Consider the following 11222-nt stretch of genomic DNA (forward strand, 5'->3'; position numbering starts at 1 on the left):
TTAAAAATATGTCCCCTAGCTATATTCTTGCTCACTGAGTCAGTGTGTTTGATTGCAGACATTTCGTCACTCTGCTAGGTAACATTGTCAATGCGCCTCTGGTGTAGCATTGGTATTCTGTCCTACTTGTTATTTATATGCCTCGGTTTGCTGGGGTGGCTGGCATCACTTCCAGTTTTGTTTTTCAAGGTTTGTATATGGGTCCAGTTCAATGTGTTTGTTGATGGAGTTCCAGTTAGAATGCCAGGCCTCCAGAAATTCCCTGGCATGTCTCTGTTTGGCTTGTGCTATTATGGATGTTTTGTTGCAGTCGAATTTGTGTCTTTCTTTTTCCGTGTGTATTGAGACCAGTGAGAACTGGTCGTGTCTCTTGGTGGCTAGTTGTTGTGCGTGTATCCTTATCGCCAGTTTTCTTCCAGTTTGGCCTATGTAATGTTTCTCACAGTCCTTGCAAGGTATTTTGTATATCACGTTAGTTTTATTGGTTGTGGGTATGGGATCCTTTATGTTCACAGGGTGTCGTAGGGTCGTTGTTGGTTTGTGGGCTACCCTGATGCCTACAGGTTTCAGTAGCCTTGTCGTCATCTCTGATATGTCCCTGATGTACAGTCAGGTGACTAGGGCGTCTGGCCACGTTGTGTCTTCTTGTTGTGGTCTGTCGTGGAGGTAACATCATCCGTAAACATTGACCTAGCCAAAGAGACAATTGCCACACTGCTGGACGAATTAGGAAGGCAGACACCCTCATGACACCAACAGCATCAATAAGGACAGCACCCTGAAACTGCTGGATCTATGCCTCACGATCCACTTCACCTTCAACAAACAAATCAACAGAACACCAATGGGATCCCCGATATCAGGACTGATAGCAGAAGCAGTAATGCAAAGGTTAGAAAGAGCAGCGCTCCCACTATCCAATCCAAACTCTGGGTCTGCTACCTAGATGACACCTTTGTGATTATCAAATGCACAAGCCTAGAAGAAACCCACCGACACATAAACAACATCCTCATCCTTAATAAAATTCACAAAAGAAGAAGAGAACAATAACTGACTACCCTTCCTAGATGTAATGGTGGAACGTCAAAACAACGGGGATCTCCAGACCAGTGTATACAGAAAGACTAGCCAAATGAACCAGACACTTAATTACACCAGCAACCACTCCAAAACCCATAAATGGAGCTGCATTAGGCCATTATTCAAACGAGCCACAGCAGAATTCGCTCTGCCTGAGTGAAGTCTAGTGGGAGTGAGGAACAAAGGGTTGGTTTGGGGCTATGACTTTGGTTCCAGTCAAGAGGAGCTCTGCCTAGGGACCATTCCACACTTATCCTAATTGCCTCGTCTGAGCATAATCCACATCAAGTGTATCCCACAATATAATGGTCCCTACTAAAGGAGCATCCTAAAATCACATTGACCAACCTGTTTGGATGGAATTCACACAAGTAAGGTCCCAGAGTAAGCAACATGATACATTGCAGGAACAGTGTCCCACAATTACACTGACTCTAAGGTTTTGGAGTAGATCTGTAGCTCGGGTTGTGGGTATTGAGGTTGGTTGGCTCGCCGAGCTGGTTTGTTGTTCCGCAGATGTTTCGTTACCGTGCTTGGTGACATCCTTAGTGCAGCCTCTGATGAAGCGTCGGTGTGTTTTCCCGCCTGGTTTTTAAATCTGGGGTCTGTTGCGATGGATTGCCTCACTTCTGGGTTTCCTCCATAGTGTAATGTTATTAATAAACATGCTATTAATGAGCACATTGAACTCGACCCCATATACATAGCACTACGGAGGAAACCTGGAAGTGAGGCAATCCATCGCAACGGACCCCAGAGTTTAAAAGCCAGGTGGGAAAACACACCGACGCTTCATTTGAGGCTGCACTGAGGATGTTACCAAGCACGGTAACGAAATGTCTGCGGAACAACAAACCAGCATGGTGAGCCAACCAACCTCAATTGCACTTAGGGAGCATCCTACAATTGCATCAACAGTCTCATATAGACAGAATCCAGGGAACGTTCAGCGGGGGGCAATGGCCCGTGGTATTATCGCTGGACTGTTAATCCAGAGACCAGATAATATTCTGGGGAACCCGGGTTTGAATCTCACCACAGCCGATGGTGGAATTTGAATTCAATAAATATCTAGAATTAGGAATCTAATGTTGACCATAAATCCTTTGCTGGTTGTCAGGAGAAAAAAAACCCCATCTGTTTCACTAATGCCCTTCAGGGAAGGAAATTGCCATCCTTACCTGGTCTGGCTCCAGATCCACAGCAATGTGGTTGACATTTAACTACCCTCTGGGCAAGTGCTGATGAGGCAGTATTTATTGCCCATCCTTAACATCCTCTTCCTGTGAATGAATAAAGAAAAAAAATTCCCACGTCCTGTGCAAGGGAAATCATGTCTCATAATCATAATCTTGTCTCACAACATCTGTGAAGTCAAAATCAGAGTCAATATTGCAGGTCCAGTGGCCCAAAAGTTAATTAGTCTTCTGATTTAGTCTTCCCAGATGCTGCAAACCTGATGAGCTTTTCCAGCAACTTCTGTTTTTGTTCCTGATTTACAGCATCTGCAGTTCTTTTGGGTTTTAATCATGTCTCTCAAAATTGGTTGAGTTTTTGAGGAAGTAACCAAGAAGATTGATGAGGGCAGAGTGGTAGTCATTGTTTACTTGAACTTTAGTGAAGCCCTTGATAAGGCTGTGCGTGATAGACGAATTAGTAAAGTTAGATCGCATGGGATTCAGGATGAGCTTGCCAATTGGATAAAAGATTGGCTTAACAGAAGGAGACAGAGAATGATGGTGGGGGGTTGTTTATTGATCTGGAGGCCTATGACCAGTGGCGTTCCACACAAACAGTTCTGGGTCCTCTTTTGTTTGTAATTTATATAAATGATTTGGATGAGAATATAGAAAGCATGGTTAGTAAGTTTGCAGATGACATCAAGATTGGTGGTATAGTGGACAGTGAAGAAGGTTATCTAAGATTGTAAAGAGATCTTGATCATTTGGATCAATGGGCTAAAAAGTGGCAGATAGAGTTTAATTTGGATAAATGCAAGGCATTCCATTTTGTTAAAACAAACAAAATGCAAGACTTATACAGTTAAATTAGGACTTTGGTTAGTGTAGAGTTTAGGTACATAATTCTTTAGGGGTTTAGGTACATAATTCTTTGAAGTTTGCACCACAAATAGACATGATGATTAAGAAGGCATTTAGCATGCTTGCCTTTATTGCTCAGATCTTTGAGTATAGGAGTTGAGATGTTATATTGAAGTTCTACAGGATTTTGGTGAGGCCTCTTCTGGAGTCCCAGTTATAGGAAGGATACTATTTAGCTGGACAGGGTTGAAAAGAGGAGGTTGCTAGGAATGGACAGCTTCAGATATAAGGCTGGTTAGGCTGGGACTTTTTTTTCACTAGAGCATAGTAAGTTGAGTGGTGACCTTATAGAGGTTTACAAAATCATGAGGGGTACAAATAAGGTGAAGAGCAGGTGTCTTTTCCCCTAGGTTAGGGGATTTCAAGACTAGCGGGCAAATTGTTAAGGTGAGAGGAGACATGAAAGGCAATTTATTTTACACAGAGAGTGGTTAGTGTGTGGAACTAACTTCCAGAGGAAGTGATGGATGCGGGGGTACAGTTATAATGTTTAAAAGACATTTAGATAAGTACATGAATAAGAAATGTTTGGAGGGATATGGGCCAAGTGCAGGCAAGTGGGACTAGTTTAGTTTAGTTTAGTTTGTGTTTACGGCTGGCATGGAGTGGTTGGGCCAAAGGGTCTGTTTCCATGCTGGATGACTGTATGACTATGACTCTATAACCACACTGACAGAATTGATACAACATGTTGCACCATAGGGACAATCTCCCAAAGACAGTAACAGTCTCAGTGGGAACCATTGCATACAGGGACGACGTTATAATTGCAGTGATGCAGGGGTTGGCTGGTTATAAAAACGCATATATAAAGGTTTTGTTCATCTTAATATTACACCAAATAAATCTCAATATATATGGAGTTTGATCAGATTTCAGGAGTAATCATGGCTGTAAGATATTTTCCTGATTGGAATTTGAATGTTTCTATAAATGTAACTTCCATCCTGTAGATTCCTTCGACCCTTCCTTAAGGAGTATCTAACTCTTACTTCCTTTCTCTCCTCAGACCGATTTGCCTGCCATGCACAGTGGGCACCAGCGTTGCTTTGAAGATATCTCAGACCAAACCAACCTGCACTGATCATGGTAATCTGTGGCTCCTTTATGTTTCAGTTCCACCCAACCTGAGGGTTAATAGTCAATTAAAAATCAAATTTATGTCACAGAATGAACAGAATGAGAAGACAGTGGGTTAATGCAGCAAGGAAGGAATTGTAGCAGTCTTGTTGAAGGGGAGTGCTTTAAGCCGCACTTATTGTGGAAGAAGGTTGGTTAGGTCAGTTGGCCGGATGGTTGATTTGTAACACAAAGAGATACCATTGGCCCAAGTCCAATTTCCCCCACTGGCTGACGTTACCACGAAGGTGCCTTCTTCTCAAACTATCCCCTTACCGGAGGCATTGTGACCCTCAGATTAAACCACCTCTCTCTGGAGAGAGCTGCCCTACAGTCCTCTCAGACCCTGGTGACTTGATTTGCAATTACTGAGCCAGCATTTGTTGCCTATCCCCGTGGAAGGCACTGCAAAGATACCAGATTGGCAAAGTGTAAATGGGAGGAAAGATCTTGTAACAGCCTCTATCACTAAGAACAAAGTATTTGACTGTCTAATGTGATCAAAGGAAGACTGGTCACCAGGAACTTATGGACTGCATCCAGGCGTTTTAAAAGAATTAGCTGCAAAGTTGGTGGTAGCAATGATTGAAATATTCCAGAACTCAGTAGATTCTGGAAGAGTTCCAGCTGATTGGAAAACTGCTAATGTGATGCCCTGTTCAAAAAGGATGGCGTTAGAAAGCAGGAAACTGGAATCCGGCTCCCCTAACATCTATCATTGGGAAAATGCTGGAGTCCATTCCTAAAAAAAAACCAGAGCATTTAGAAAAGCTTAATACAATCAAACAGATGGCTTTATTCAAAGTAAATCATGTTTAACAATTTTTTAAGAGTTCTCAAGCAGTGTTGATAAAGGGGAGCCAGTAGATGTAGTGTGTTTAGATTTCCTGAAGGCATTCAATAAGTTGCCATATAAAATATTGTTGTATAAGACAGGAGTGCACAGTATTGGGGGTAATGTATTAGCATGGATTAGGGATTTGCTAACACACTGAAGAGACAGAGCTGCAAACAATAGGTCTCTTTTTTACATAGAGCACATAACTAGTGGAGTGGCACAGGATGCCGCCTCAATGATTAAAGATTACATTAAAGACTTGGAGGAGGGGGAAAAGTTTGATGTATCTAAACTTGCTGCTGATATAAAAATACAGAGGGAGGGCATGTTGCGATGATGTCATGGCTCACCGGGATAACATGCTGGGAATCAATATTCAGTTTTCTTAGAGTCATCACACAATTTAAAGATTTTATGGAAATATGCAAGATACCTCAATTTACTTGCCTTTTAGACCCAGGATGATGGAAAGCATGGACCAGTTTTCTGTACTTAACAAGAATTACTATTTCCTGCAAACAAATAAATTGTAACTAAAGAGGAACAATTTTGAACCATGGACTTATAACTATGCTAGTTAAAACTCTGACCCACTATAAATTCCTCCTCTACAAACCCAGAGACAGACAGACAGACACACAAATAAATAAGATGTTTAAGTGGAAGAAAAGATCGGGAAGGCAGATCTGTGCTCCCCAACTGCAGGCTTTGCAGAGTTAATCCTTTTTCCTAATCAGAGGGCTGCTTCATGATCGTCCTTCTCCAGATACTTTCACTTGTTTCCTGGAGACATAGGGTGACTGGTTCACATTTATAAAGATCTCTGATTTATTAATGAAAAGTCACAGCTCACAGTAACTGAGGAATATAAATAAACTGGCTACCTTCCAGCTCGAGAGGCTTTTTGCTGCACAGCAAAAAACAACTTCTTTCCTTCTGAAGGTCCAATAGCTTCTCCCTCAAACATTCACACCCACAAATTGTTCACATACTAGGAACCCACTCACATAGTTGTTGGCAGGCAGGAGACCTTTGAAATTGATAACTGATCACAAGTCCACAGACCAATCAGCTGTTGTTGCTGACCAAAGCTCCAGTTTTATACAGTCCCCTGTCTTCGGCTGTTCTGGAGCAAAGCATTCAACACAAACAAGCAGCTGTGTAAACAGCAGTCACAATGAGTGTTGGAAATTTTGCTTTTAAGAAGTACAGTTATGCTTCATCAATCCATGGTTTTTAAAAGCCAGTTCTTATCCCATTTCAGTCCTGAACCAAAATTACAGAAAATGTAAAAATAGATATCTTTAAGTTGAGGACGTAAGGAAACTGTGAGGGGATATAGATAGCTTGAATGAGTGGGCAATAACTTGGCAGATGGAGATTAATGTAGAAAAATGTGAGATTGCATATATTGTTGGAAGAATCAAATGGCTGAATGTTATTTAAATGAAGAGAGAGTCCAAAAATGTGCAACAGGGAGGGACCTGGGTGTTCTTGTGCAAGAAACACAAAATGTTAAGAGTGTAGGTGCAGCAAGTAGTTAAGAAGGCAAATTGCGAGGCAGTGGGAGTAGGCAAGGAGGGGTCCTGGCTTGCAATTGGGCACATTTTGGGCCTAACACATGTGGTGCAATGAACTGCCTCTGACATTACCATGATGTAGCTGACTGAAGAATGTTTGCTGATAATCACAGTGCAAAAAAATACCAAATGAGGATTTGTAAAGATATGTTGTTATTACAGAGAAAGAACTGCTACCAACTTTGGGAACTGTTGAAGCCAAGTTTATTCAGAAAATTCGGAACCATGCACTGAAAAACGTGAAGATAAAAATTGGTGCATCGGTGAGTTATTGTTCTTAGGGGCTAGTTTGCTGCTTTTTTGAAATCTCAATAGTGTCTTACCCAGTGACAATAAAAGATACATATTCTGATCAAGAACGCACAGGTTGAAGTTTGCACATGCCACCCTGTGCTGGGGTGGTACTGCAAGTTGCTGCTGTGTGTCTTATATGCAGGACACATAACTGCTGTCACAATGTGCTCAAGCTGAAGGGAGTTAATGTTTAAAATAGTGGATGGGGGCATTAATTGAGTGGACTGCTTCGTCCTGGATGGTGTAGAGATTCTTGACTGCTATTCAAGCTGCACTCATCCAAGCAAGTGGAGAGTATTCTAGCACCCTCCTGAGTTGTAGATGGCAGACAGCCTTTGAGGAGTCAGGGGCTAACAACCAAATCCAAGTCAATACATGACACAACTAAATCGGTGAATACTCAATTAAGTTTTCAATATATTTTACAGGAAAGAGCTTTGTGCGAGCAGGATGCTACCAATGCTGCCATATATGTCAATGTGAGCAATGTCAAAGATGTAGTCACTGACCGCTTTCTATGCACGGGAGGAAGTAGAAAGAATCCCGAGGCCATCAGCTGTAAAGGTAAGTGTCCTGGTGTGGTCCAGTACTCTAGTCTTCCACAGAGGAATTCACCCAGACACAGGCCCTGCCTTCTCCCTGCACAATTCGCCTTTTCAGATAAGAATCCGTTTCCCTCTTGCCTGAACCTGCCTCCACCACAAATTCTGACAACACATTCTACGTCTGAATTGCTTCCTCTACCAGTTCTCTGTGCTTCTGTTTTAAAGCCTACCAGTGGGGACTGTTGTTCCTCATATATTCTGTATAGTCCCCTCAAGATTTTGAACATCAATGTCAAGTCTCCTTACCAACCTTCATTTCCCCAAGGCACAGAAAACTTAGGAAATAGCAAATGGAGAAGGCCATTCAGCCGTTCAAGCCTTCTCCACCATTCAACACTATCTTAACTGATCATCCAACTCCGTTTCCTTTTCCTGCTTTGTCCCCCTACCCTAAAAACTATGTCTAACTACTTTAAAAAAATTCAATGTTTTGGCCTCAACTAGTTTCTGTGGAAGAAATCTCTCCTTATCTCAGTTCTAAATGGCCTACTCCATATTCTTAAACTGTGACTGCTGGTTCTGGACGCTGCAGTCATTGGCCACATCATTCCTGCACTTACCCTGTCTAGTCCAGTTAGAATTTTATAGATTTTTATGAGATCTCTCTCCTTTGTTCTTATAAAGTGCAGTGAATACAATCCTAATCAACCCACTCTGTCTTCACACCTCAGTCCTGCAACTCAAGAATCAGCCTGGTAAATCATTAGTGCACCCACACCATAGCCAGAACATTCTCCCCAATTTTGTCTGTGTAATTGAAGGTTCTCATCCCTGGAAATAATCACTGACTATTTTCTGCACTTTCCTACTGCCTTCAATCTTTCACAAAAGCATGGAGCCCAGAAATGTACACAATATTCCAGCTGAGGTCAACCTTATTATACAGGTTTAATGTAACTTACCTGCTTTTGTACTTTCTTCTGTACCTATTTAGTATAGACTAGGTTTTATTAATCGGTTGCAAAAGCAGCAGTGGTGAGTTCAATGTGTACTCCCTGCTACCACTGGGAGGGAAGCTACTGGTTACAAGATATTGTACAATTGACAGCAACTAACTATTTTATCTTTTCTTGTTTATAAAAGGAGATTCAGGAGGACCCTTGTACATTCAGAAACTATACCGATATATTCAGGTTTGTACATACTGAAACAATGTAGATGTAGCATGCAATATCAATCTCACTGAAGTCTCACCATCAAGAGTTGAAGTACTCTTCAAGTCATATCAGATTGGTAGCTGATATGAAATATTTAGGTGGCATGGAGAAGCTGCAGAAGCTGGGATCGCTCTCCCCAGAGCAGGAAAGATGGAGGGGAGTTTAACCAGAGGCCAGTCAGTCCATCAAGTCCATAATCTATGTTCCAAAATATGAGGGGGCTTTGCGGGACACCATATGGAGTAAGCATTTCTAATGGTCAGAGGTTGAACACAAGAGTTCTCATTTTTGAGGGACTAGGCAAGAAGGTTTGAGGAGGAATAAATTGTTGCTTTAATTCATTGGCTGAAAGGGGTCGGAAGTGGATTTCATTTGAACTTGCAAAAGGGGTTGGTCAAATCATGAATGATGAGTGAGTTAAAGAACAGGGAAGTGGGCCAATGGAAAAGCTCATTCAAAGATCTGGCAAACCCCAGCCTGTGTCCTTCGGTGTCAGCTTCTCTAATCCATCTACGTAACTACTGAATCTTTTCTCACACCTTCACATCATTCCAAAACTGGACTTTACTCCAATCACTGTCAAACTAGTATTCCATGGACTATCTGTTTTAAACCCCGTCCCTTAGTTTTTCATGGAATGTGAGCATCACTTGGAAAGCCAGCATTTGTTACCCATTCCTAATTACCCCTTGAACTGAGTGACTTTCCAGGCCCAATTCAAACAATGGTTTAGACTCAGCCACATTGTTGTGGATCTGCAGGTCAGGCCAGTGATTGTGTTCCCTAAAGAGTGTTGAAGAACCAGATGGGATTTTATAACAACTGGTAGGAGCTTCACTTCCACTGTTACTGAGAGCAGCTTTCAAGTCCAAATTCTATTAATTCAATTTAAATTACACTGGTTGACCCAATAAGGTTTGAACCCCCGTCCCCAAACTTTCAGCTTCTGGCTTACTAGTAGAGTATATTGCCACCACACCACTATCTTCCCAATTCACTGCAACTACCTTGCTGTTGCATTGTACATCTCTATTTATAAAGACCTGGATGCCATCTATTTTATCAACTGCATTCTCACCCCGTCCCACACTTTCAATAATTGGTACTGTTAAAAATTTTGTCTCACCACAGGCCTGAAGCCTACCCTTCCCACTTAGAACTGTTGCAGTAGTCTTGAGAGAGGCACTTTTTAAGTGTGGTATTTCTGCCATCCCAGGTGGGAGTCGTAAGCTGGGGAGTCGTGAACATGTGTGAATATTCCAATCTGCCACACCATGCCAGAGATTTTCACATCAATTTGTTCAAGGTGCTGGACTGGTTGAAGCAGCACTTGGGCAACAGCACCAGATTTCTGGACTAGTAGGTGTCACACTTCCCTTCCAGGTAGCCGAACAGAATCCAGTTCCATTTCTTCGAGCCTGCTGACTGAAATCACTGCTGCACTTTTGAATAAGTCTCGCCTACCTTGTGGCACAGTGATTTTCTGAGCTGCTGGTTCCAAATCAATATATATACACTCATATTTTACACTATAAATACACACACGTTAACCTACATAATGGGAGCAATTCCCAGCATGACAATTTTCCCGTACTGGCTGGGATCCCATCATGGTCCAGGAATCTCCCGTTTCTGCAAATTCCTAAAGAATTACCACTCTGTGGCTTTACAGAGTCACAGCCTGAGGTGTCCCAACTCTGTTATAGTAAGTGCATGCATTTCAGTGCAGACTACAATTGGCCCAGAACAAGTGTTTAAAATGTGCTGCATGTGCTCAATCGGAGTTTGTGTGTCATTGTCAGCGTCAGCTAGCAGCACTAAAACAAGCAACTAGCTTGATACAAACTGACAGTGAAGTTCAAATCACCCATTCTTACAGCTGTGCAGTCTGTAACAAATTGCAAATTCTTGTATCCATGCTAGCCATGATTTCTCAACTATTCCTTCTGTAAAGCACGTTTCTGATATTTTAGTCAATGATAAAGACAATCAGAATATTTCAGCAAGATGAGATTCTCAACTTCCAATGTGGCTCATTGATTGTGATATTTAGTTGATGAGCATTGTCCTATCAAAAAGATCAATAAAAAGGAATTTGAATAAAATATTTATGAGGTTTTTGATGTGAATCCATTCATCCTAGATTTAAGGATCCCATTTACTACTTTTTGAGCTATCTTGCAGAATTTAACACACTGGGTCTAGTGGAAAGAAGCAACACTCTCATTGAGATTGGAATGAACGGGTTCTGGCAAATTTAAGTTTTTATTTGCTCTTGTTATTTTCTGCAGTGGAATTAAGCTGATTGCACTGAGCACGTACCAAACTGTGAACAATGGCTGGCAGCCTCAATGTAGGATAAGTGCAGCACTGTACCACTGTTCCTGTCACTTTGCTAGTTGTAATTATGTGGTGAAAATGGGAGTTTTGTGGAAGTGGTGCAA

The 11222-nt window shown here is 41.8% G+C and overlaps 1 protein-coding gene across 1 annotated transcript in view; it reads left to right on the forward strand.

Annotated features, from left to right (window-relative positions):
* The window catches only part of LOC109921429 (complement factor B-like), a 42706-nt gene extending 31840 nt beyond the window's left edge, over positions 1 to 10866 (forward strand). The window contains exons 14-18 of the mRNA XM_048616554.1: positions 4195 to 4274; positions 6885 to 6985; positions 7445 to 7580; positions 8705 to 8754; positions 9995 to 10866. Of these exons, the coding sequence (XP_048472511.1) occupies positions 4195 to 4274; positions 6885 to 6985; positions 7445 to 7580; positions 8705 to 8754; positions 9995 to 10138 (511 nt within the window). The 3' untranslated portion in view covers positions 10139 to 10866. The remainder of the gene's footprint in view (positions 1 to 4194; positions 4275 to 6884; positions 6986 to 7444; positions 7581 to 8704; positions 8755 to 9994) is intronic.
* Positions 10867 to 11222: the final 356 nt, after the last annotated feature.

The sequence above is a fragment of the Rhincodon typus genome, chromosome 35 (assembly GCF_021869965.1).
Source record: "Rhincodon typus isolate 14 chromosome 35, sRhiTyp1.1, whole genome shotgun sequence".
NCBI classification, from domain to species: Eukaryota; Metazoa; Chordata; class Chondrichthyes; order Orectolobiformes; family Rhincodontidae; genus Rhincodon; species Rhincodon typus.